The sequence below is a fragment of the Bradysia coprophila genome (assembly GCF_014529535.1).
Source record: "Bradysia coprophila strain Holo2 chromosome X unlocalized genomic scaffold, BU_Bcop_v1 contig_12, whole genome shotgun sequence".
NCBI classification, from domain to species: domain Eukaryota; kingdom Metazoa; phylum Arthropoda; class Insecta; order Diptera; family Sciaridae; genus Bradysia; species Bradysia coprophila.
The window spans coordinates 7595960-7623428 of record NW_023503293.1 but is presented as its reverse complement, the minus strand read 5'-3'; the positions used below and the strand labels follow the sequence as shown (position 1 = coordinate 7623428).

At 38.7% G+C, this 27469-nt stretch overlaps 1 protein-coding gene across 3 annotated transcripts; it reads left to right on the top strand.

The window, feature by feature from the left end:
- Positions 1-524: 524 nt before the first annotated feature.
- Positions 525-27383, top strand: LOC119067414 (ankyrin repeat and KH domain-containing protein mask). Of its 3 annotated transcripts, XM_037170367.1 has the most exons (22): positions 525-925; positions 5395-5433; positions 13473-13586; positions 13654-13822; positions 13891-13996; positions 14344-14503; positions 14569-14868; positions 15120-15534; positions 15595-16283; positions 16352-17041; positions 17111-17228; positions 17306-17416; positions 18238-18518; positions 18607-19216; positions 19296-19451; positions 19513-19751; positions 19821-20087; positions 20160-20537; positions 20596-20730; positions 20798-25849; positions 25920-26048; positions 27086-27383. In XM_037170367.1, exons 1-22 carry the CDS (start codon positions 689-691, stop codon positions 27110-27112), a joined length of 10422 nt encoding a protein of 3473 aa, XP_037026262.1. In that variant the 5' UTR covers positions 525-688; the 3' UTR covers positions 27113-27383. The 3 variants fall into 3 exon arrangements, with proteins under 3 accessions (XP_037026262.1, XP_037026263.1, XP_037026264.1); XM_037170368.1 differs by lacking the exon at positions 5395-5433; XM_037170369.1 differs by lacking the exon at positions 17306-17416.
- Positions 27384-27469: the final 86 nt, after the last annotated feature.

Below are 27469 nucleotides of genomic sequence, written 5' to 3'. Positions count from 1 at the left end.
AAAAATGCATCGGGCAATATTGGCTGTGCATGCCGATGAAACCAACTCAAGTAAATCGTTTCTGAATGTCTGTGGAATTAAGAAATTGATTTACTAAAATTACTGAAAATTGCCGATTCACCGCGACTTACCAAACAAAAAAACGTATCCCGTAAAAACTCCAAATAATATGCGCTTGCGGCGCTGTGAAGGTTGTCTGAGCCGACGGTTGAGCTCAAACAGACCAATAGCAATTGCCGCATATGAGCCGATCCATAGAAGCGTACATCTTAAAACCTCTTAAAAAATTCTTTTTGCAATTTGATACTAAGCCAAATTGACAACGAAAGTAATTTCGTTGAATTTGATTTTAGAATGGCATTAATTTCATCGGTTAATGACATTTTAACGATCACGTACATTCCAATGTACAGATGGCGTTCGCAAGCAAATGTATCAAAAAAAGATGAGAGCAAAACACACACAGAATGTAAAAATTTCAAAATGACAGCAACACAAATAGTTGTTTTATTTTCCACCATAATCGCACCAAACTTCCGGAAGACATGATGGAATAAAAGATCTTAACTCGATGAAATGAAATGACGGATTTAAAATCGTTTATTTCGTACAGAAAGGAGTGTTAAGTGTGAACAATACTTGTATTAAATGATAGTTACTTGTGTTTAAATATAAATGAATTGCAAAAATGAACAGTGTTGGACAATCTGATAGTAAAAAACTTGAATCAAAAGTGAGTGTTCCGTCGACATCGTCGACAAGTAGTGCAAATGGCAAAAATAATATGTCGTCCATAGTCAAGTCAAATAATAAATTTGCGAGCACCAGCTCGAGTCCGGTTAAGGATACCGAAACTTATACAGATACAGATTTTCAACCTCCTGCCACCGACTCATCGGAATCGGATGAAGAATCAGTATCGGAGGTAATGCAATTAAATAAAATTATTTCTCTTTTTTTCCTCTTCTATCGAATCACAAAAAATTTTTATGGAAAAGTCTGACAGAAAAAAAAATTTCTTTTCGTTCATTTACATTGGTGGAATAAATTTTTTTCTGTGATTAATAGTCGGGTGAATGCAATCAATGATCGGTTTTGTGATTTTTTCATCAAATCAATTGCATGGCTGCGAAATATTAAATGCGCATTTGATTTTAAATTGGAATTTAAGGAAAAAATTTAAAAAAAAAAATTTTTTTTTGAAAAAATCACACGAAAGAAATATGTCCTCGCTCTGAAAATTTTTACGAAGTACTCCGAAATTCATTTTATATTTTCTTTTCTTGCACTTTGAATTTGAAATTTGAATTAAATTTTTTTTTTCTAGACCTGAATTATACGGAGAATCAGTGTTAAATTATAAAAGGTTCACGTCAATAATTCCGAATGTAAATAAGTTGGCTCTTCGGACGGGTTGAATTATTTATTTATTATATTTTCGTTAGTGCATAATAATCAGTTCCATTTTATTATTATACAGTGGAGAGATGTATGTGCCTACATTTATATATTATTGTATATACATACATATATATATATATATATATATACATATCTATCTTATGTCGTTTGTTAAACTTTTGCAACTTTACTATATGAATGAGTGTGCGGTCTGTGATTGTACAATCCATTTCGTTGGACTATACGTTGCCATACTCGATAAATGTACACCGCCTCATTAAAAAATGGACGCCGCAAATATAGAAAAAAATTTCTTTTGTGACGTTCTAATTTTTTTTGGGTTAACTCTCAATTATTGAGCGTTTTGTCGGAATATTGGATTCAGGTTTGGAGATTGCATTGTATATATATATATGTGTGTAATATATACCGTGTTCGATAAAATGTGTATCCCGGAAAATGGTTGTCATTTTTGGCAAATGTAAAAAAAATTATTTACATTTTCCCGTCCGAAAACGGAACAATTAGTATAATATCCGCTGACTGGGGCTGCTAAAATGCATCACGGTCTCGCTGTCAACGTACTTACAAATCAAAAAAAAAATCGAAATCAATTTTTCCACGGCTTTTGTTCGATGATTTTTTTGTGGATAATTTACACGTAAAATTCAAAGAAAAAAAAACTGAGATTGATCTGTATACAATACACTCTCCGCAATGCACACCAGCCCGTTAAGTTCCAAAATATAATAAAAATATTCACGGACCGTGATTTCTTTTCTGTTGTTTATGCTTTCCTCTTTAATTAAAATTATAAGCTCTATTGTTTTGTAGTGACCAACCATTCATATAATCCATGCCTAATGTTGTAGAGTGTTTTTTTTGTTCGTTGTACACATTGAAATTCTTCTGTGCGTACTTCTAATGACAGACAGTTACTTGGAAAGTATTATTGTTGTTTAATTATAAAACAATCATTATTCCGACGAAAAAAGTAAAAGAAAAAAATTAACATTTTGTACTAGCGAAATATAGGTTATGTTGTGCGTGACGTCACCGTTTAATTATTTTGGTTTCTTGTTTGAAAATAATAATAATAATAATAATAAAAATTGTGTCTCTGATGTTGACGGTTGATAGTTTTCATTCACTTAAAAACACGAATTTATATTGGGGTCTCTAAAATATTTATTAATAAAATTGAGCTGGTAGCAGTCAGTGTAATATATAGTAATAATCAGTATCATTACTGGTATGTCGCATTTACAAGTTTACATTATTCAGAACCTCTAAACGAGAATAAAAACCGTTTACATGTGTATATGAAATGAGAATGAATGAATTGTATGAAGATTTCTATATACCAACGGAATTGTCAGTGTTGGTTCTATATGGCTCAATTTATCAAACAAATTTAATTTTTTTTTGTTCTTTCAACTAATTCTATCTACGAAAATGTAGCTCATCCATGTAAAAATGATTTCTTTTTTCGACATTTGTAATAGTAGCGAACACCGACATGAGTGTGTAGTGCGTAGGGATTGGTATAGATTAACAATGGCATTCGTTTGATAATTCAGCCAGAGATCTACGAAAATCAGGATTTGTCTAGAGCGTCAAACAAATACGAAATGAGAACCAAAAGAGTATCGTCACACTGAAATCTTGCGTTGCTATTAATTGACTGAGCTCAACTGTATTCGATGTTCGATTTTACCGTACTTATGAAACCAGAAGTTGTTCAGTTGGAATCAGCAGTTTGAATTGCCAGAATTTCGAATGAAAAAAAAATGTGGCGACAGTAAGAGATCTAATTCGTTCACATCGTTTCCAAATGTGAGACCAGGATATGTCTTTGAGATATAGTATTGGGATCAACAATTTCTCGATATCAGACCGTCCAATATTCTCGATCTCTGAAACTAGGAGAGCGGTTGTTTGGTTTTCTTTTTCATTCAAGCTTAAGCTTCCGAAATTAGGACAAATTGGTTTTGCACTTTGTGTATAATACGTATCTATGTGGACGCGTATGTATTAGCCAGATTCACTCAAATTATTTTAATTGTACGATGTACGAATCACTTCACGGTAGAATATATTGTTATAACTAATACATTTAGCATAACAGTGATAGTATACAAGACGCATTAAACTTTTGACTGTTCGTTTCAGGTAAATGATGAAACTTTCAAGCTTTAGACGAGCTGTCTGACAACTAAATGGTCTGGTTTCTCTGGGTATCGTCTGAATGTCACTTTTACTTTCCGTGCGTTCGTGCATTCGTTAGTAGGATCTGAAACCGTATTAAGTAAACAGACAACGAATCATTCATTTGAGATCTTTCATTAGTCGTGCATTTAATGCTTATGTACAGAACACTCACTTTTACTCTAATTTTAGATGACACAATCGTGAAAGACTGATGTAATACGCCACGGGAATTGCGTCATACAAATTGTCTTGAAACAATGTGGCAGAAAGCTACTTACAATGAGAATACAACTACAAGGAAACATTGCGCTGAAATATTGACGGCTTGAGCATCGGCAACTTTCCGTGTAAACGGCGAGTCCCTGAAGAAATGTCGAGCAGACAACCATTCTTCCGGAAGTCGACGTTTCTTCATCTTTTTAACATTTTGTATAAGGAAATTTACCGTTACAATATGTTATGTAACCATGACTTCCCGAAGAAACGTCGGCTACTCGTCATTTCTTGAATTAGTCGTTTCTTCAGTCGTCGGTACTCAGGTCGTCGAATTTAGAGTAGAATCACGGAAACACGACCCTGAAAACGCAGAGACATTTTACCCTTTAAGAATGGAACATCCTGCTTCTTAAGTACTCTCAGTTCTTGCATACCTTACATGCTCTGATATCAAGATATCCAAGTGACACTCATCCACAGGACGTCCAAATCTTCTGCGCTAAAATCGGTAGAAGGTTCAATAGAGCTTCAGACTTCACTTAGTCCTTATTTTCCGGAAATAATTGCTACTTGGCACCAGACTAAAATTTCAGTAGCTCTACACTGTAGTCCTGATATTATTGATGGGACAGCTAAGACACAAGCCTCACTAATCTTTGACAAAACATTCATTGTTTTCCATTTGATAAAAGTGCATTTTGGACGCCAAATGTTTATTATTTCGTAAAATGCGGCGGTCAAAGACGTGTGAAAGACCATCGGTATATTGATTGCAAATGTACGAATCTAACTTATTCTTATCGCTAAAGTTGCACCATTTCATTTAAAAATAGACTCATTTAGATGTTTCTTGCATTTTTTCTTGTTCTTCTTATTCCGATGACCGAGCACATATAAGGGAAGGTTTACTTGCCAGTTCAATGTTTGACTGACATCTGAAATATAACTGTTTTTAAGATGCTGTTGCATGGGATACACGTAAGGGTTTATTTTGCTATGTAATGTCATCATCATTTATCCTTTTCTTTCACCAATTGTTTCACTTGAATATATAGCAGAAACACGACATTCGTATTCTGAGCCATATCTCAGACGGACCTAAAAATACACAGATAGAAGTATGGACCTCGATTTAAAACTTTTAAAGATTAACAGTACGCTGACCGAATCTTTTTTGGCATTACATTTTAATGCCCCAGGAATCACACTTCTTTTTTTAGATGTGTCGACATCTATCGCGTGTAGGGATTTTTCTATTTATCTAAAATGAGAAACGTTTATGTAACTGACGAGATTTGAACCCGGTTACCTACATCATACTAGCCGAGAATCTTCACGCAATGGTTCTAAATCCGGTCGGAGTTTATTAAAGAACGTCCCTAACAAATCGAAAGTAACACGGACAAAAAAATTTGCATCTCAAATTTTTTTTAAATCTGTGTATCCCGTGTCTCGCTGAATCTCGATATGAATTTGGCTTTTATTTTTTGTTTTCAACAGTAAGCTTATGTTTAACCATTTTTAAAATTTTTTTAAATTTTGCGGTCCTTTTTTCTCGTTTTCTAGATTCTTCTGGCATGCTTGTGTCTAAGGCCAGACCTGTTGGTAAGTGGACAGAGTTTTAACACTCTGGTAAACTGATGTGTTTTACAACATAAACAAAAAAAAATATTATTTTCCGATGCGTTTTTGTTACAAAATTTTTTGAAAAAAATGCCGTGATTCAAATTCGGAAATAATTTTGTAATTTTTTGTTAATTTTATTAATTTTTTTTTGGATTCCGTTAATACTCTAACATCTTTCCTATTTTTTCTTAAAAAAAAAAAACCATTTAATGGTCGATTGTTTTTCCCATTACAAATTTTCTTTTTTTGTTCCCAAATTAAAAACGTAATTTAATTTAAAAAAAAACAAATTTTATCTAATGAAATGGCTGGCCTTAGACATTTATATAATATTTATTTCAAATTTACATACATGCGAATCCAGTAAACATTTTACTAATTAGGGATTGTTTGTGTTTTACTTATCATTTTGTTGTTGTTGCTTTGATTTTTGCATTACGTGTGCGCTTTTGTGAGTGTGTCTTGTTTAAGTTTTTTTTTAAATATAATTTGTTTAACCAAATCTATACAACCCGTCTGACGACCGTTTGTTCTCTGCATGGTAATACAATTATTATATTCGATCCTTGGTCTGCTATAACGTTGGCATAATCCTTTTAAAACTTTTCTATAGTTAAATGTCCGAATTTATTGCATCTATATGGGATATGGATGGATTGTCCAAAGTCACAGTCAAAATCTCAGAAGCGGAAAATTTGCCAGAGTCTCTGACCCAATGAGAACAGTCCGTTTGTTCTCCATCAAAGCGCAGATATAATTTCGGCTTTGTGGTCTGTTCTCTACGCAATCCATTTGCGAGATTTCTATTCAGAATTCAAGACCTCCGACCTCTTAAAGTGCTGGAAATATTTTGATCGGCATGGATGGAAGTTCTTTGGTAATATGGGATGAACGAAATCGTCTTACTGGACTGTGTAGTACCATAAGATTACAATAGTCTTTTCGGTGCTCTTGCACAATAAGTTTTCCGAAGAACCATACCATGAGCTTAACATAGTGCGCTCATATGTTCACGTATGTATACATATAGCTAAGCCTGTCGCTTCAAGAAAGGTGAGTCTCACAATGAGATCTTACGAAAATGAAACTAGACACGGACTGTTTACGAATATACATGCGATAACCATAGTAAGACGCGAGGTGAATCTGTCTGAGAAATCGGAAGTTTGACACAAATAATGGAGAGGATATGGAATATCAACAACGATCTGTACATGTGACGTCTTAGCCAGACGGGCTGTACACCAGCTAATGGTCAGTTCCTTGTGTGTTTGTCCTTTAACACTTACCTGGTTGGCCTAGTGTAATCTAGGAGACATACCGAACGAAATACGTCGCTCACCGGGCTATTGTGAAGTTGGAGTCCTCTACCATCAGTATACCTTAAACAATAACTCTTCGACTTAATTTTCCGAACATTTATGCCAAAGAAACTCCTAAAACTGAAATCCTATATTGTGATGTAACAACATAAAATCGAAAGGTAAACATTTGGTTTCTTAGTCAGAAAATTTGCCTTCATTTATGCATTCAATCTCTTTACGAACTGAGTCTTACCACCGATTTGTTGGCTAAGTGGCTAACTAATTAATTTCCGATAAACAGACAAAAACAAGACACGACATTCAATCAGTTCTGCAAGTGCTGAACGACATTGACCCGAGAATGTAGCAAAATTTATTTCTATCTCCACTTCATCTCCACTTTTGTTGTTTTTTTATTTGTTTCATTCCGAAAACGAATATTATGTCGCAATTGAATGTGCCACAAGTTGTTGACCCACCAGTATACTCTAATCCATATTCGACTACACAGCATTTATATCGATTCTACGACGAATAGTTATTGCCACAAAAATTGACGATGTGTACAACGCCCAAAACTATATCGCTTTTCGAGTTTTCGATTGTATTAATCACTCTTACCCGAGAATGTTGTTTTTATAGATCATAAAACTTGCGGCGTTGATACGCCGGACCCAGATCTCATCCGATCGTCTAACTAATTAAGTTTTACACCGAGAAATAGGAACAGTCGTAGTGTCTCTTCCGCATATACATATTGGTTCCGGGAAACGATTGTCTTTCAGAAAATGTAGATTTCACCTTCTAGCACAACCGGTGTTACAGTACACACATCCAGTTTGTGTGTGATGAAATGTTACCACGCCAAAAAAAACCGACTCTGAAAATCACTCTGGCCCAAACTGTTATGACAGTGTAAAGTTCAGCTGAGCTATTGTGGGAATTTTTGGTTTGGAAATAATAAGATATTTCTCTACCAAATGATGAATGTGTGACGTGTGACGTCATTCACTATTATATATGAACGAAAATGAATAATAAATAATAAAACGAGCCATCAGAACAGTCGGAGCGTTTGCTGCGACTGAGCCCCGTACAAACCCGTATATCTATTGCGTACGTGACCCTAGTGCGTCTGTCACCCTACTTTGACCGTAAGCCTATTGCGCCGGTTAATGTAGTTAAAGTAAAATTATTATGTAATATGTACATCTTACAAATTGCGCATAGCGCAATTACGAAGCCCCGTACGACGTTCCTTTCAAATGAAACAAAAATTTCAAATCGCCCTAAAATTTTATTTTTTTGAAGGGCCTAGTATCGGCCTCAGTCCGAGGACCCAAATTTAAAATTTTTTTCAACTACATTCTATTCGGCCTTTGATTACCTTCCAAATGAAACAAAAATTACGAAAAACGGATGAAATTTGCTCGAGTTATATGTAAAATACACATAGGGCCCTAGTATCGGCCTCAGTCCGAGGACCCAAATTTTTTTTTTTTTCAACTACATTCTATTCGGCCTTTGATTACCTCCCAAATGAAACAAAAATTACGAAAAACGGATGAAATTTGCTCGAGTTGTATGTAAAATACACATAGGGCCCTAGTAGTGGCCTTAGTCCAAGGACCCAAATTTAATTTTTTTTACAACAACATTCTATTCGGCCTTTGATTACCTTCCAAATGAAACAAAAATTACGAAAAACGAATGAAATTTGCTCGAGTTATATGTAAAATACACATAGGGCCCTAGTATCGGCCTCAGTCCGAGGACCCAAATTTAATTTTTTTTTCAACTACATTCTATTCGGCCTTTGATTACCTCCCAAATGAAACAAAAATTACGAAAAACGGATGAAATTTGCTCGAGTTATATGTAAAATACACATAGGGCCCTAGTAGTGGCCTAAGTCCAAGGACCCAAATTTAATTTTTTTTCAACAACATTCTATTCGGCCTTTGATTACCTTCCAAATGAAACAAAAATTACGAATAACGGATGAAATATACTCGAGTTATATGTGAAATGCACATAGGGCCCTAGTAGCGGCCTTAGGCCAAGGACCCAAATTTAATTTTTTTTCAACTACATTCTATTCGGCATTCGATTACCTTCCAAATCAAACAAAAATTACGAAAAACGAATGAAATTTACTCGAGTTCTATGTGAAATACACATAGGGCCCTAGTAGCATTTCACTTCTAAGGCCCTAACTCACGGTCCACTCACCCGATTTTAAAAAACTTTTTTTTCCTGGATTGGTATTGACAATACCTATCATTTGCCGTGTCATTTACATTTCCATCGTTTATTTTGCCATAAATATCACCAAAAGACCTTAAATCACTTAGGTGGTCCTAAGTCACGAAGGGCCGACCCGAATATGCCCATCTTCGAACTTAGCCTCACTATTTCGACTATCTTTCAGGGAAAAAAAAAATTTTGAAATCGGATTTGATTTACTCAAGATATCGACGTGACAGACGGACAGACGGACAGACGGACAGACGGACAGACGGACAGACGGACAGACGGACAGACGGACAGACGGACAGACGGACAGACAAAATTTTTATTGCAGATTCGTCATCTATGAACATAGGCAAACACTTTGCCCTTACCGTCTGCTTCGAATTCCATCAATTACACACGGCATCGTAATCCTATAAGCCCCTTTGTACTTCGTACGGGGCTAAAAAGCTGAGCTCTAAACACTAGATATGCTCAGCTGATAGAAATATGTATACAATCGGTGTTAACGTGTAGTGAAGCGTAGGTATTTATAATAATTTAACTTTAGTGATCATATTTTTATTGTTGTATATATCGTACAGAATTCATGTATTATAATATAACTTAAATGTATAGACACGGCAACACGGTCAGTGACCTCATTTCAGTACATGATTATCCATTAAGAAAATGCTTTTTTCTTCTTCTTTTTTTTTAAAATATTGTCTCAAATCATAGACGAACATAAACGAAACAATTTTGTTTTGTATTCGAAATGCAACTTGTCTTATGTGGAATATACGTATTGTTATACGCGGGGTTGGAAACGAAATTATTTTTGTTTCAACATCCCATTATCTATCTGGGAATACAATTACGTGAGAGATAGTTATGCACACAAAGTTAAAATTATTTTAATGTATCAATTTGGTATTAATGTACGTGATTTATAACTGCGGAATTTGATTCCGGTAATTTAGCTTAGTCTGAATAAATATGGGGGGAAAATTAAATTTCGTAAATACTCGGCTACTGAACTGGAGAAGCTCGACGATGCCATGAAATAGATCGAAGGTTTTTCTTCGGTTAAAATATAATTTTCGTGGTTACCCTATACCCTACCCGCTTTTATTATGAATGTGTTTTGCACGACAGAGTGATCGTATTTCAACTTCACCTTCGATGAATTATATGCCAATTCATTTAACTGGTTAGTTTAGTGTCTTAGCACCTTCATCACCATGTACTGTGTACTAAAAAAAAGTCTTTCATCAAATTTACATTTTCCCTACAATCTCTGAGGCATTGCTTCGGTACAGATCATTAAATTGACGATAATATCAGATCGAAAAACTTTTTCTCTAGCTGTATGCAACGTTCGTTGCAGAATCACACCTTAATGCGTCATGCAGCAGAGTCAGCATTATTTCTGAAATATTGCTGCGTCAACCGGGAATTTCAATACCATTTGCTGGGGCAATACGAAGCGATATTTTTATTCGAAAATAATGATGGCTCATTATTTCGCCATTTTCAGTTTTGTACAAATTCCGTCGCAGAAGTTTCATAAATTTTTTTTATTAGAATCAGAGGTTCCAGAGGTTAAAAGCAGTTTTGATGGATGCGGCACACTGTTCCAAAATTGAAATCTGAATTTTATTTAAAAACTTTACGACATTCCATCAAAATATGGATTCTGATGCCAGGGCACACCTTATAATCTAAAATAGTTTGTTTTTTACTCTCAAACAGACATCTCTCTGCAATTTCCATTGTCGTTGTACTATAATTCTTATCAGCAATAACAACGATGCAATTGAAATATATAGTGTGCTCCATTTGTAGCTCAATTAATTTAAGTGTAGGTTCTGTTTGACGTTGAGATTTCAACAGAGAAATACCATTTAATAAGCCGTAACATAGACAGTGACTGTCTATTAGACACACAACCAATAGTGATTAACAGCTGCAATTTGGGTACAAAGTTTATAATATTTCTCTTCTTGCAACTCAAACATTAGATTGCGAACAACAACAACAAAAAGTTTTTTTTTTCGATCAGCGTCATGTTTTCGAATGATACAATTAGCCACTTTTTGTTGTTGAATATAAAAGTACGTTTTGGTACAAGCAACAGTTAGATTTTTTTTAGTTTCTTCAACCATCGTTATAAAATGGTATATTAGATACGACCTCGACCTAATGCTTTTCAAATGAATAATTTCTAGTGGTGAAAGTTAATTTTACTTTTTCTATGCAGATATTCCGATACCGATGTGATTAGATGGCATTTTTCACTCTCACTCTCTCTCTCTCTCTCTCTTTCTTTTGTGAATTCCTGGTCGACGGCGTTCGAAAACACTTAAACCGACAAAAAAACAAATGAAAAATAAACAATTCTGTTGGGATGATGCAGAGCTATGATATTTCTCAATGGCTAACAATAAATAAAACCTTGAAAAGTCGATTTTTTTTCGCTTCACTTTCAATATACACACACTTAAGCCTAATCGACGAACTGCATACCAATCATAATTTTTCTTTCATTTTTTTTTTGTTCACCTTTCGAATCGACATTAGACGGCGCTAGCGTTCAGCAGCAAACTTAAAACGTTTTCTTGATTTACTTTTTATTTCTTGAATTGAAAGCGTTTCGAATGGGTGAAGTCAGGGGACTGTGTGAAACTGATTGTACTTAATAGTTACAACGAAGGTTGACGTACTTCTATATGTGCTTCCATACAATGATTCCTAATCGACCCATTAGTTGAAGCAGCTTGTAACAATGAAACTATTTTTTCTGCTGCTTAGTTTGGGATGAGCTTAGTTCTTAGTTATGTTAAAACAGTATGACCTTAGTCGCAAATATTTGCAATACAAAAGAACAAAATTACTCACGGTTGACTTCCATACGTACAATAGTCTTTCATTCATATCAATCCCTATGTGGCTAAACTAAAATTCACTTCCCACTTCCCTTTATCGAATGTCATTCAACTAATCTTTTCCATCTCTTACATCTCTCCTTCTCTCCCGGTGTGTTGACCAAACAGAAGATCAAAGGAATTCTTATACAGTTGGACATGACATGTTTTTTTTGTGTGGTAAAGTGTGTAATATATGTTTTCCCAAGGGGCTATTCGTTCAACAAATGCGGTTAGATGCAGTTTAATGTTTTTAACTTCTATATATAGTATATGGTATACAATGCAAGGTTGAATGTGCGTTTTAAATGGTGACAAACTGGGTGACAAAATGTGTAGTTAAAATACCGATTGAATGTAAAGTACGCTGAAAATACCGCGGAAACAACAATTTTGATTATTCATTTCATTGAATGTAAATAAGAAGAAAGAAGAAAAAAACTGAGTACTCAAATGGCCAAGCAGGAGTTGAATTCTATCCTATTTTCGTGTCTTCAGAATATTAAGAGAATACAGTTAGGAATTAAACATGGACAAAGTTAGCGTTCAAAAATGAGAAAGAATTTTTTTTGTTACGTGTTCCATACTAACATCCGTTGTGAACGATACTTTTACTGTAACGTTTTGTTTAAATCGAGTCTCAAATGTCGTTTGTCGTCGAATTGGAAAACGATACAGCCGACGAGACGTATTTACACTCATATTCGATGGTCATATTCATCACAGCATATATGTCTCTACGTTAGATCGTATTTGAAAGCAATTCAAATTTCCAAAGTTTTCGTTACTGCTGTACATATAGTTGATATAAAATACCTCCCGGCCTGATGATGTACAGAACAAATATTTTTGAGGATTAACTTCAAAATGAATCTCATTGAAATTACATACAGAATGATGAGAGGCGATTAAAGTGTTATGAGTGCAACTCTATTGACTATGTACAACGACTACACACGACTAAAGTTACATAATTGAAGATCTGATACCCAACACGCCATTTACGAATTTCGTATTTTATTCATACAATGTGTGAAATCGGAATGTACTACTAGCTGTGTAGCACTCATTAGATTTTGTAGTAAATTTGCAGCTACGATCACACACTTTATAATGGAACAATTACGAAATTCGTAATAAATGGCGTGATGTAGAAAAAATCAACAATGAATCAGTAATTAGATTGGTCTGTGTAGTCGGTTAGAAAAGTCGAGTATTTCCACCAAATATGTGAAAACATTTGTAATTATTTGTGTTCCTCGTTGGGAGCTTTGGTAACTATGCCAATAATCCAATTCATGTACAAATTTGTGTACTACTGCACTACTACAATTGCCTGACCCCTATCCCTTCACGTATATCTTCACCAAGAGTTTTCATTAAACTGAATGTTCTTCCATTCCAAAAAAAAAAGAAAAAATGGAGACGAAAGCTCCAAGTAAATTCCAATCTTCATTCGCTTTGCCATTCTAAAACCTAATGAAAGCCACATCTATACAAGAATTGAATCCATTTTTTTTGTTTTGTAAACTATAAAAACAAATTAAAATTCCAGGCCGATCTGGAGGAAGAAATTCAAGATTCGTGTTCAGATAGTTGCGATCATGATGTTTACATCGACGAAACAAATGACGAAGACGAAGAAGATGATGAGGACGAAGATGAAATAGTAAAAGAAAATAATTGCAATTTAGTGAACGAAATTCTGAACAATTTCCATTTTCTATTATGTGCAGGGTCCCAGCGAGGATGAAGATTACGATATTCCGAACAAAGCGCAGATGTTAGTTGAAAATTTTTTCTTCAAACCGGAGATTCTAGCTGGCATGAAGGACAATGATCAAATTCACCATGACACCAACACAAATACCAATAACCGATTGGAAGCATTACTGGAAGCAGCTGGTGTGTTTAAAAAAAAAATCTCGTTTCGGGAAGGACAACCGACTAAAATTTTCACATTTCTTTTCTAGCTCATGAAAATAATGTGCCTGTTATTAGAAATGCCACAATTGCTTTAGATGAGGCTGCGCAAGCTTTGAATCGAATGCGTAATGAAAGTGGTCCTCGTGATAGAAGGTATGTTAAATTCTTTAAATTCTCTAAAAAAAATTTATACAAGCCCGCTGGTTATGCAATCTTTTTAAAAATACGTCAAAAGAAAGCCCACCCTCCCATTTGTTAATTATTCCATTTCTGTGATATTTGTTTCGAGACCATTCACATCATCGGAAGAAAAACGAGTATCCACCAAATTAAAGAACAAAACAAAAAGAATTGAATCGAAAGAAATGGAAATATTCTCGCTTTTGAGTATGGATGATTAATGCTTTTGCACAATTTTTAATTAACAAATATCCAGAAATGAAAGAGAAATTTTACAAAAATCATAAATTGTTTTAAAATAGAATTCTACGTGGTTTTAGTTTGATTTCGCGATCTCTTATGGCTGCCTGTGCCGATAATGACGTAAACACTGTTCGTCGTCTGCTCGGCGATGGCAACAACACCATTAACGAAGGTACCGACGATGGTGAATCACTACTTTCATTAGCTTGTTCAGCTGGCTACTATGAACTTGCACAGGTATTCAAACATGCTGCCCAGTCACGTTCGTGCTCTGTTTCTAACCTTGACCCAAATATTCGTAGGTTCTGTTGGCTATGTCGGCACAAGTGGAAGATCGTGGTCAAAAGAATGATTGTACACCGTTGATGGAAGCCGCATCGGCCGGTCATGTTGACATCATAAAATTACTGTTACAACATAAAGCCGATGTGAATGCACAATCGTCCACGGGAAACACACCACTGATGTATGCTTGTGCGGGCGGTCATGTGGAAGCTGTTCGTGAATTATTGGATAAAAAGGCAAATGTCGAAGATCACAACGAAAACGGTCACACTCCGCTAATGGAAGCTGCATCGGCTGGCCACGTTGAAGTAGCCAAAGTAAGTTTTTGAATTTTTGGCAATTTTGGATTTGATTGACCCTTTAACTATGTCCGGTAAAGCAAGTGATTAAACCCGAGATCGTGAGCCTTTGAGTTTAATCGTGTGTTGAGCGTAACAGTTCCGTACTTTACAAATTCGGGCAATGACCCTTACTTGATCTTATCTGATGCAGCTGAAAGACCGCATGCATCCATTTCAAATTGCTACTCCTACATCAATAATGATCCAAAACCTTTTCCTCATTCTAGATTCTTCTTCAACATGGTGCCGGCATCAATACCCATTCGAACGAGTTCAAGGAAAGTGCGTTGACGTTGGCTTGCTATAAAGGTCATCTGGATATGGTACGTTTTCTGTTGGAGGCGGGCGCAGATCAGGAACACAAAACCGATGAAATGCACACGGCACTAATGGAGGCGTCTATGGACGGACACGTTGAAGTGGCCAGATTACTACTTGACTCTGGCGCTCAAGTGAATATGCCAACTGATTCGTTCGAATCGCCATTAACTTTAGCTGCATGTGGTGGTCATGTTGACCTAGCCATGCTTCTGATTGAACGCGGTGCCAATATCGAAGAGGTCAACGATGAGGGATACACGCCACTGATGGAAGCTTCTCGTGAAGGTCACGAAGAAATGGTCGCCTTGCTACTGGCACAAAGTAAGTAGTACATTTATCGGCACGTAACGCATCACCGCTCATTTTACGGTAATTTTACAGATGCCAATATTAACGCTCAAACGGAAGAAACTCAAGAGACGGCTTTGACACTGGCATGTTGTGGTGGATTTTTGGAAGTGGCTGACTATTTACTAAAGCACGGGGCTGATATCGAATTGGGTGCTTCAACTCCATTGATGGAAGCTGCTCAGGAGGGTCACATTGAGCTGGTCAAATTTTTGCTTGAAAATGGCGCAAACGGTCACGCTCAAACGCAAACCCGTGACACAGCATTAACCTATGCTTGCGAAAATGGTCACACCGACGTTGCCGAAGTGTTACTAATTTATGGTGCTGAACTGGAACACGAGTCCGAGGGCGGCCGAACGCCACTGATGAAGTCTTGCCGGGCTGGTCACATTTGTACGATTAAATTTCTGATTAGCAAAGGGGCTGATGTGAATCGTCAATCAACAAATAATGACCATACACCGTTGTCATTGGCTTGTGCTGGTGGCCATCAAGCCGTTGTTGAACTTTTGCTGAAAAGTGGTGCCGATCCGTTCCATAAGCTTAAGGATAACAGTACAATGCTAATCGAGGCATCGAAAGGTGGCCATATTGGCGTTGTTCAATTGTTACTAGATTATCCCGAGTCGATGTTAACATCAGCTATGGCATCAGTTGGAGATGTTAACGGACAAATTCGGATCCATGAGAATCAAGCGCTGCAAGTTGTTGTTCCACAGGTAAGGGAGAGAGAGGGTTGAGAGGGTCCAATGACTTCAGGTTTCCATTTTTAAATTGTTTATCTTAGGCGTTGAAAGCGCAGCCACAGATACCACCGCAGCTCAGCAACGTATCAATGCAGCAGCAGCAGCAGCAACAACAACAACAGCAAATGCAGCAACAGCAGCAGCAACAACAACAACAACAACAGCAACAACAGCAGCAGCAGCAGCAACAACAGCAGCAGCAAATGCAGCAACAACAAATCCAATTAAATGCACCACCTGGCCTTCACGAAGTTCCAGAAGCTATAAGAGTATCGAACCAGCAACTTTTCCATAATCAAGGCTTTAATAACCACAAAGAATTCATTGAGCATCAAATTATATCGAATCCCATTGTAATACCAAAAAATCTGGATAACAAAGCTAGAATGCGATACTTTCGCAATCAGGGCTACAAAGACGGTCTTGCGCAGGGCTTTCGAGCGCCAATGGGAAATGTTGTCGGCAATGTGGTTAACCAATCACCGCTGCAGCAACAACAATTGATGCAACAGCAACAACAACAACAACAACATCTCGTCATGCCAAGCCTTGTAGCAGCATCGCCAGCCACTACCAATTCGAATCAAAACAATCAAAAAAGTCTTCTACGTAAAAATCGTCAAGCACCGGCTCCATTCGAGTTGAGTTCGATTGATGGTCAAGCGGTTCGTTCGCAACCGATCGGCGAGGATAAAGGTGCTACCAATATGCCCAATTCGGATGACATTTTGGTGAGTAGCTATTGCACTGCATTGGAGTCGTTGAGACGGAATTCAATTTTTACTGTTATCTGATTTCAGTTGGACGTTCCTATTCAAGACACAAATCTTCAATTAATTTGTGATGCAAATGGTCCACCATCTAGTTTAATGCCATCATCAGCGTATGTGGATGTTTCGAATGCAGCTATCACTCAAGGTATGTGTTGCTCGATTAAACAAAACAAAATTCTTGTGAAAGAGACACGCTATTCCATTCGATTAAAATCAATTTAGGATTATTATGTGGTGCTGGTGGTATGAGTTTTACCACAGCAAATGGCACACCATTGAGTGTGTCGGCTGGAGCACCAATTCAACCAGCCACCTTTGCCAGTCTTGTTTCAGGCAAGTGGTGTTTCATTTCTATTGACTTTTTTCTTAGTTTTTTGTTTGTTTTTCTTTCGTTTCTCTTCTCTCTCTTGCTTCTTAATTATTTTTTTTGCGAATTTTTAATTTATGAAACGTAAAACGTCTTCTCATTAGCTAATTAACGTGGCAAAAGAACTGCCGGGTAGACGAGAAAAACGTCTCTCTATCTAGTGACTGATAGGACTGATTTCGGAACACAAACATTTTCTATCTCTTTCACGCTATAAACATTTCTCTATTGGCCTCTCGTTCTTCTGCTATACAGAATCAGATATTTTCAAATTTTGAATGGAAATCGCCGGGTCAAAGATCTTGTTGCGAACATCCGAATGTTCCGGGGCTATCTTCACTGGGAGATATTTTTTTCGAATTTCTTTTTCAAATTGCTGACGCTTGTATTTCCGACATCTTCAGCTTTGTTACGCACATTTTGTATGGAAGCTGACGAAAGCGTAATCCATCACCGAACTCACTGTTGTAACAGAAACGATTCGATTCATTTTTCGACTTATTACTGTAAATCTGTTGACTGTTGGTGGTTCTTAGGTCATCCTAAGAATGTGCTGAAAATTTTGTCTCATAGAGCAATGGTCGGCGAAATTGCTTATCCAGTGAAAAGTTTAGATTTGACAGTTGCATTTGAACCAACTGCTGACGGCAACAAATTTCAAGACGTTCTAGTCAATCAGTGACTGACTTTTTATTAATTAATTTTTCTTTGTTTTTATTCTTTGTGGTAAAATAAGTCCTACATTCATGCGATACCAACGTTTTTTTCAACATTTTGTTTCCATTAGGCGCCAAAGCATCCGACAACAATGCGTTTCTGCTGACCACATCAATGCCATCGATGCAATCGCCAGTCACAAGTCAATCATCCACTGCACTCTTTTCCACAACAATAATATCAGCTCCTACGTCGACAACCCATTTATCCGCACCATCCGAAGTATCTCAAAATACAGCGATTAGCGATCGACCAAAAGTTAAACCAGTTTCGAAAAAAGACGGCAAAAATCTACGCAAAGCTGCACCGCTCTTACAACCAAACCAGATGGTATCCATTTGCAATAACATGGTGAGTGTGGTCGCGCGGTGATTTATCACAATTGGGGAGTCTTGAGTGTGTGTGTCTGACGTTCTGTTTTTTTTCGGTTTCGTTTTAGCCTGTGATACCAAAATCGGAACCAAATTTTCAAGTGTTGCAACAATCTTTACACAACTTTAGTATTACCCATCATCAGCAACAGCAACAATCATCACAGCAGCAGCAGCAATCTGTTATTCAGCCTCAGCAATTGTTATCGACTAGCCAATCGCATAGCGTTCAATTGCTTCAACATCCCGTGACAAATTCGGCTACAACTATTGTCCCGAATCGTCAATTGAGCAAGCAAAATAACATACAACAGCAGCAGCAGCTACAACAACAATTCAATCAACAACAACAGCAAGCGAATTGTTCGTCCACTGCCAATCCAACAAATACATCGAGTAGTGGACCGATAACATCGTTGTCATCATCCAATAACTTTTCGATCGCTGATCAAACAACAGCCGGAAACAATATCATTTCGATTGCCAGCAACCAACAAAAACTCAACGATAAAATAATCCAGAAGATGGTCGCTGAAATTCCAAATACCATTCTAAACAAGTATCGGCAAAGGTTAATTGTTGACGAACAACCAAAATCGCCTTCTGAGACGCCGCCCACACTGGCCAGTGGTAATCTACTTGCCTCACCAACAAATAGTTCTAAAAACGCTGCCAATAGTAAGTTGAATTTCCTTTGGTCCCCCATTTCACTTTGTTCCCCCGCACATTTACATTCGGTCCACTTTTGTTCGAACAGATCACAACATTGAAGACATTTCTCGTATATTCTGTGAAGTTATTCGATCCGAACTGAATGCAAATCCGCCGCCTGAATTTATCTTGCATCAGAAACCGTGTAACTCAACACTGCAACAGCAGTTTTCGCTTCAACAGCAAGACAAACAATGTCCAGGTAATTACGGCGAACTATGGTGCTCGCCAGTACAACACAAACTAATCGATCTGTGTTGCAGGTTCATTCATCAATCAAACGGAAGATCACATTCACATGTTTACCGTCGACGATTCGCAATCCGAATCGATCGAAGAATGTGGAATGTATCCCGCTATGGAGGAATCACTGGAAAATTTCAATGCCGATGACGTTGGATCGGATGGTTCACGTGATCAAATTTGTAACTATGAGTGGGCCGATGACATCGACGTCATCAATGTTCTTCATGGTGTATCCGAGTGGCCTGTAGCTTTACAAGTTTGTGTTAAATGACCGCATATCGACAGAATGTGCCTTGACTGACTAAAATTTTAATTACTTGCTTAGGAGGTTGCAGCCAGCTGCCATGAATTTGCTGATTATGCGAACTTAATTGGTATTAATTCGGCGTGCAAAATGCGATGGACTGGTGGTCAGTGGCCTCAGCAATCACAAATTCTGGCTGATATGTCACCATTATCCACGACTGGCAATGTATGCGACGACACACTGGGTCAGCGTCAACAGAACCAAGTCATGATTGATCAACAGCTTCATCAACAGATTCAACAACAATTATGCGTAGAACAGTTTCAGTTGCTGAACCAGCTTCAGGTATAGTAACCCGGAACGTTATTTCACTGACTGAATTATCGTCACTCATTTCCATCGTTTCCTCTCACACAGAACCATCCACAACAATCTCCAATATCACTGATTCCATCTGCAATGGAGCTATCCCAATCGCCCAATATGGGAATGCAATCATTGCCCAATCAGCAAATACAAAATCAATTACCATCGACCGGATTACTACAACAACAGCAGCAGCAGCAATCTCAAACAAAGTTTGTGTTCAATGTTGAAACGGACAAAACGTCGCCATCTCTGCAATTGCTATTTCAATTACCATCGGTGCAACAAGTTCAACAGCAGTCCACTGCCCAATCCCAGCAACAAAAGCAACTGCCTTGTTCCAACCAAGCTCAAACCCAAACCAATTTACAAGTGACACCAAATTCGCAGCCCCAACAAATGTTATCAACTTCTGTGGAGGTGACTGAGGTGAGTAATGCGTCGAATTCGGGTGGATGATGGAAATTCAATCGTTTGCTTTCGCTAGGTCAATCGTTCAAATCAAGCCCAAGCCCAAGGGCAGCAACAACATTGCAAAGAACATTCTCAAGTCCAGGTGATGCAGCAACAGCAGCAGAAATCTTCATACCGAATCCCAGAAAACATTTTTGAAATGGCCGAGGTAAGTTCAGCGAAATTTCGTTTTCAACAATTGGGTCGTGATTAATCAGTGCGCTTGGTTTAACTAGGTGAATTGTTCGAATCAGGCCACACAAACAACCACTGGTCCAGTTCCCACAGCCATTGCCATTCCTTCTACGGGCACCACTCATCATCAACAACAGCAACATCAACAGCAACAACAAATTTTGTCAGTGCCAACCGAAACACAAACTACTACAACCACAACCACCCAACAGCATCAAAGTCAACCGCAATCAGCCCCGATCCCCAGCAAAGTGATGGGTAAGAAAGGAACGGAAAAGTCGCGCAAGGAACGTAACCGATACGCTGTGATGAGACAAGCACCAGCTGGAAGTCAAGCAAACACCACTCAACAATATCCGGCTGCAGATGCCGTTCCGCCAGCACCTGAAAAGACAACAATTGATGTTGATTCAGAAACTGATTCGAACCACGACACAGCCCTGACAATGGCTTGTGCTGGTGGTCACGAGGAATTGGTCGATTTGCTGATTACTCGCGGTGCCAATATTGAACATCGTGACAAGAAGGGATTTACGCCGTTGATTTTGGCTGCAACCGCTGGACACGAGAAAGTGGTTAACACGTTGCTGAAGCAAGGAGCTGAAATCGAGGCCCAATCGGAACGAACAAAAGATACTCCTTTGTCGTTAGCATGTTCTGGTGGACGATATGAGGTTGTCGAGATTCTCTTAGGCGTTGGTGCAAATAAGGAACATCGAAACGTATCCGACTATACGCCACTTAGTTTGGCCGCGAGTGGTGGCTATGTGAACATTATCAAATTGTTGCTGACCCATGGAGCTGAAATCAATTCCAGAACTGGCAGCAAGCTTGGTATTTCTCCGCTAATGTTGGCAGCAATGAATGGTCATACTGCCGCTGTTAAAATGCTGCTCGATATGGGCTCCGATATCAACGCCCAAATCGAAACGAATCGAAATACGGCATTGACCCTAGCCTGTTTTCAAGGACGACACGAAGTGGTTAGCTTACTTTTGGATCGTAAAGCAAACGTTGAGCATCGAGCGAAAACGGGTCTAACGCCTCTTATGGAAGCTGCATCTGGTGGCTACATTGAAGTGGGTCGCGTTTTATTGGACAAAGGAGCTGACGTAAATGCGGCGCCTGTGCCAAGTTCTCGTGACACTGCACTTACAATTGCTGCCGATAAGGGGCATTTGAAGTTTGTGGACCTGCTGCTGAATCGTGGTGCATCGGTCGAAGTTAAGAACAAAAAGGGAAATTCTCCACTGTGGCTGGCAGCTAATGGGGGCCACTTAGCTGTCGTCAAAGTACTGTACACTCATATCGCTGACATCGATTCGCAAGATAATCGCCGTGTGTCTTGTTTGATGGCGGCTTTTCGGAAGGGACATACCAAAGTCGTCGAGTGGATGGTCAATCATGTGACACAGTTTCCTTCTGATCAAGAAATGACTCGCTACATCAGCACAGTCAGTGATAAGGAATTATTGGAAAAGTGTCTTGACTGCGTAAAAACGATTCGTGCTGCAAAGGAGGCACAGGCTGTTAAAGCCAACAAAAACGCTTCAATTTTGCTAGAGGAATTGGATATGGAACGGAATCGTGAAGAAAGTCGTAAAGCGGCAGCAGCAAGACGTCGTGAACGGAAAAAGAAGAAGAAGCTGGAAAAGAAGGAAGAGAAACGCAAATTGCTGGAAAATAACAACGACGACAAGGATGAGTCGGACAAAGAGGATGACAGCGAAAAGGAAGATGCACCCGAACCTAGTACGAACAACGATAAGGAGGAAGGTGACTCCGGAATCGATGGATCCTGTTCGAGTACAGAAGCTAAAATGCCTGAAATTGAGAAGTCGAGTAAGTCGAAAAAGAACAAGAACAAGAAAAATAAGGAAGCACGCGTTGCGAACAACAGTCACGTGGCAGCAATCGAACATCCAGATGCCGTGCCAATAACAAATACAGCAACGGTACCGGTATCATCGGCGACAAAAAAGAAAGATGAATCGAATACGAATCGCAATAAATCAAAAGACTTGAGCACTCCCAAATCAAACGACACCAAGGTGGACGTGCAGGGAAACAACAGCAACAGTAGTAACAACAACAAGTTCAGCGTTGCAAGCGATGTGAAAAGGGACACAATCGATAACCGGAAAGAAAAAGAATCGTCCAATCGGAAGGAGAAAGAGAATGTTGCGCCCAAAGAAGAAGTTAAGTCAACACACAAAAATGATAAGAAATTGGAAGCCAGTGACAGTGGAAAAGCAAAAACCACTACCACCGAGCAGCCGGCAGCGGGAAATAGTAGAAAATCTTTGGTATTTGGCGCGAGCAGAACTCAAGGTGAGCACGAGTTCGATGGCGATGCACTCTACTTCAACTCATCGAAAAACAAGCACAGTAAGACCTACCATCACGAGGATACAAAAAGCAACAATTCGAAACATTCTACTCACCTTCAAACAGCTGTTAAACGTGAAGACGGTTGGAAGGAAGTAATTCGAAAAAGTTCTATTCAGCAACAAGCTGTTACTGTCGAAACGGCCTGCAAAAAAGTTCAGGTGCCTGTTAACGCAATATCGCGTGTGATTGGTCGGGCGGGTAGTAACATAAATGCTATACGAGCTGCTACTGGAGCCCACATTGAAGTTGAAAAGCAGGGCAAAAATCAAAGCGACCGTTGGATTACGATCAAAGGCTCATTGGACGCGACCAAACAAGCTCACGTTCTTATCACGACCCTGATCAAGGACCCAGATGTCGACATACTGCAAATGTTACCAAGAGTGAATGTAAATGCAAAGCCGACTCCACCTATTTCATCCAATGTATGGGAAAAGACTGTCGTCGCAAGTACACAGAGCGGATCGAATGTATCTACATCAACAGCGACTGTCATTGCTAAGTCCAAACCAACAACCATACCGAGTAGTGTCAGCACTGGTCCGAAAATTACAATTGCTGTGTCTACTAAAATGACGCGTCCGCAGCCGACCAAAACAATATTCACTTCGTCACAATCTCGTACCATGGCTGTTACAAATGTAACCAATCGATTGACCACGACTACAAGTTCATCGGACACTGTACCCAAACGTATAGTTTCCAGCGCCCAATCGAATGTACCACCGGTTTGCACCAAGACTACTATGTCTTACACGAACGCAATCATGGCATTCAAGAATCCAAAGCCAATCGGACCACCTAGCAGCTCCTTTACGCAAAAGCCTAGCACAGCGCCAATAGTTGACAAAAAACCAACGAACTCATCGGTCCCCATTTCTCAGAACAATCAACAGCATACCATCCAGTCATCCCCGAAACATCATTTTGGCACTGGAACTACGAATATTCCAGCACCATTTAGCAACGTCGCTTCATCAATTCAATCACATTCGTCTATAACCAGCACGGCTTCTAGTGTCATCGCAAAAACGCAGTTCAATCAAAATTCGAATGAAACTGCCACCTCCTCAAAGCCATCCACGACGAATGTAGTACGAGCTATTACACCAATTGGTCAACCAATCAGCCGCACCATTACCCCATCTCCACATCAACAACATTCGTCCGCTGCCTTGAACATCGACAACAATAATCCGATCATTCATTCACACGCGACGAATGCAAGTGGCGGCTTAGTGAATCAATTGCAAACCAAAATCAATCAATTGCATCAAGGCAATGCCCAGGCACACGAGTATTCCTTGTTCAACGATTCATATCGCAATCAATGGGAAGCGAACAAAATGTACAACACCAACAACAATTCCGGTTTCATGGAAAACGAATCTTTGCCGAAGGCAGATGCATCTAAGGCTCCCGGATATCGTGGTACAACCATGAGCTCACCAGTTAGCTCGAAGACGTCAAGCAATTCGACAACACCTCCGAATTCGCAACAAAATTTGCAGCCAGGTCTGAATATTTCCGTGTCCAGTATGTCTATGGTCGGTCATCAAATTTCACCTGGTCAACAAAGTCAGTTGTCGTCGCAACAGGCATCTGGTGCAACGCAAAATCTAGCTGGTCATTCACAGCCGCAATTCTCTGGTGAATGTCAGCCGGGCATCATTAAACCGCCGACGCAACAACCAATTCAACCACCAATATCAAATAGCTTAGCTGTACAACGTCCAAATATCAATTCGTCGATGCAACAAAATCGACAAATCGATTCGTTTAATATGTCAAACGCTAATGCAAACAGTGGAACATCGACAAATAATCGCGACCAGAGACCGGGTTTCTTCGACAATAACGTACGAAGTGGATCGCTGAACATGATGGGTTACAATCAAGTGGAATCGATCCAATCCCAATTCCATCAACAGAATGTTCAACAACGAATTCCAGTGAATCCGCTCCATGTGTCTCGTTTAAATCCACGCGCATCGGAGTTTTCATCGTTACAGAATTCGACTCAGCAACAACAGTCACAACTTCAACAACAGCAGTCGAAGCATCCCCAGATGCATCCGAATCAAGGAAACTATGGTGTCGGATTGAGTAATTTCCAAAAACTGCCGTTCGCATCAAATCCAATACCACAATACAATCCTGCGCCCGGACGACCACAATCTCAACCCCAATCGAGCAACGAACGCTGGTTCTCCGAATACAATCATTTGAATCATACGTCACCCCGTGAAATTCTGAACATCGAAAATGGTCTTGCTCTCGGCATAGGCTCACCGGCAATGTCGCCGAATGCATCGCAGAATATCGCCAATGGTGGCTTACAGAACCAGCTCGACGATTCCCGTAAAATGCCTCGACCAATCGGTACCGAGCGAGCATCGTGGAAATATGGGAACTACGTCGGTGTAACCAATATCGAACCGGAAATCGTTAGCCAACCCGTTCCCTGGCTGTCTATGGATAAGGTGCAACAAAATCAACAGCAACCGATTCAGCAGCCGATCCCACCGAATGCAAGTGGTGGACTCGCTTGGATGCAGCAAAATCAACAACAACCGATTCAGCAGCAACAACAACAGCAGCAGCAGCAGCAGCAGCAACAACAACAACAGCAGCAGCAGCAGCAGCAGCATATGTCGCGCAATGCCTACGTGGATGATCTCCATCTAAAAGATTTCTATCAGGTTAGACATCAAAAAATGAAATTTTAGACTTTACTTCATCAATCACTCTTTCTGTCTTTAACTTCCGCAGCAACCTCCAATTGATTATTTTCAACCGCTATCCAATCAACCGAACATTAATTTGATGCAGTACCAGCAATTGATACCACCGGAAATCGGACAACAACCAGCCGAACCGTGGGAACAACATGATAAGCATGTAAGTCCAATGCCAATTACATATTTCAGTTATTTAGGCAGTACATACAAAATGATCGTCAAATTCCCAGTGAGTCAAGGCCTAAATCGAATTTTTTCAGTGTTTGTTAGGAGAATTGAATTTCGAGAACTTTAGAACCTTTAGAACCTTGAGACTTCGAATAAGAAATAATCTTTATGACTGTTTCGGTGTACATACAGTTACCGACAGTGAAACGATCTCCCGGTAGATTTTATCATCGACGAGTCCCATTGCATTTGACAGAAATCTGATTCCTAGAAGTGAATCTGACAGTTTTTGCAACATTTTCTGTTTGATCAGTGACAAGACATTATTTGATGTATACAGCCACCTCAAGTGTGTTAGAAAATTCTTATGCGACTTCGCATTGAGTTTCGGACTTACTGTTGCAACGAGCACGCTTTAAGCAATTTATTGATGGATTTAATAAAAGAATAAGTTGGGCTTAGGTCGACTTGTGACCTGACCGAAAACATGCCGAAAAACCGCCAACTTGCACTTTTCTTACAAAAATTTCTCCAGTTACACGAGGCGTACAAGGTCGTGTGGGGTGTCATTAGAAAGGTAATCACATGTGCTATTGAGCTGTACGGCCCGTGTAACTGAAGAAATTTTTGTAAGAAAAGTACAAGTTTTCAGTTTTTGATCCTCTTTCACCAGCCAAACAAGCATCGAAGAATTTTTTGAAAGTGGTTTTGGCTTCTAGGGTCGAACACCTTTCTAGGGACATATAAAAAAGTCCACTGGAAAATGCGTTTGATTTCGGTAGGCGGTTTTTCAAAAGAATCCAGGTCAAATCAGGTCAGGTCAAAATATATCACATCAGGTTCAGGTCGAATCAGGCTTCAGGTTTTCCAGCTCAGGGTTCAGGTTGGCCTGATCTGTTCTGAGCTTTAGATGGAAGTGGGAAACTGTTGGAATTAAAAAAAATAATCAAACACACGATTTTCTTGCTAAGTTGATTGAGTTAAGTTTAATCAAAATATTCATTTTTCTTTCCTTTTTGTATATTACAGGGTTGGTCATCCAAATGGACAAATTAACCTAAATATTTGAGTGCCCTACTGTGCATGTCGGACTCACACTGAAAAGAGAAACTAATTTGTAAGATTTCTTTTTGTGTTTGTTTTTTCTACAATGTTTTCCTAAAATTCAAAAAAAAATTTATGAAGTTAGTAAGCGATAAAAGAAAAAGCCACGAAAATGTTTAAAAAAGAAAGAAATCTAGTTACCAATTATTGAAACCTGTTTGGATCATTTTGGTCGGTGGATTTCACAATTATATAAAAAAAATAATTAAATTTAACGACAAAATTTCAGCTCTTTTAATTTGTGGGAAATACTTTTTTGGAGGACAGAAATGAATCTACTATAATCAGGAATTGATTGATTGTTTACAT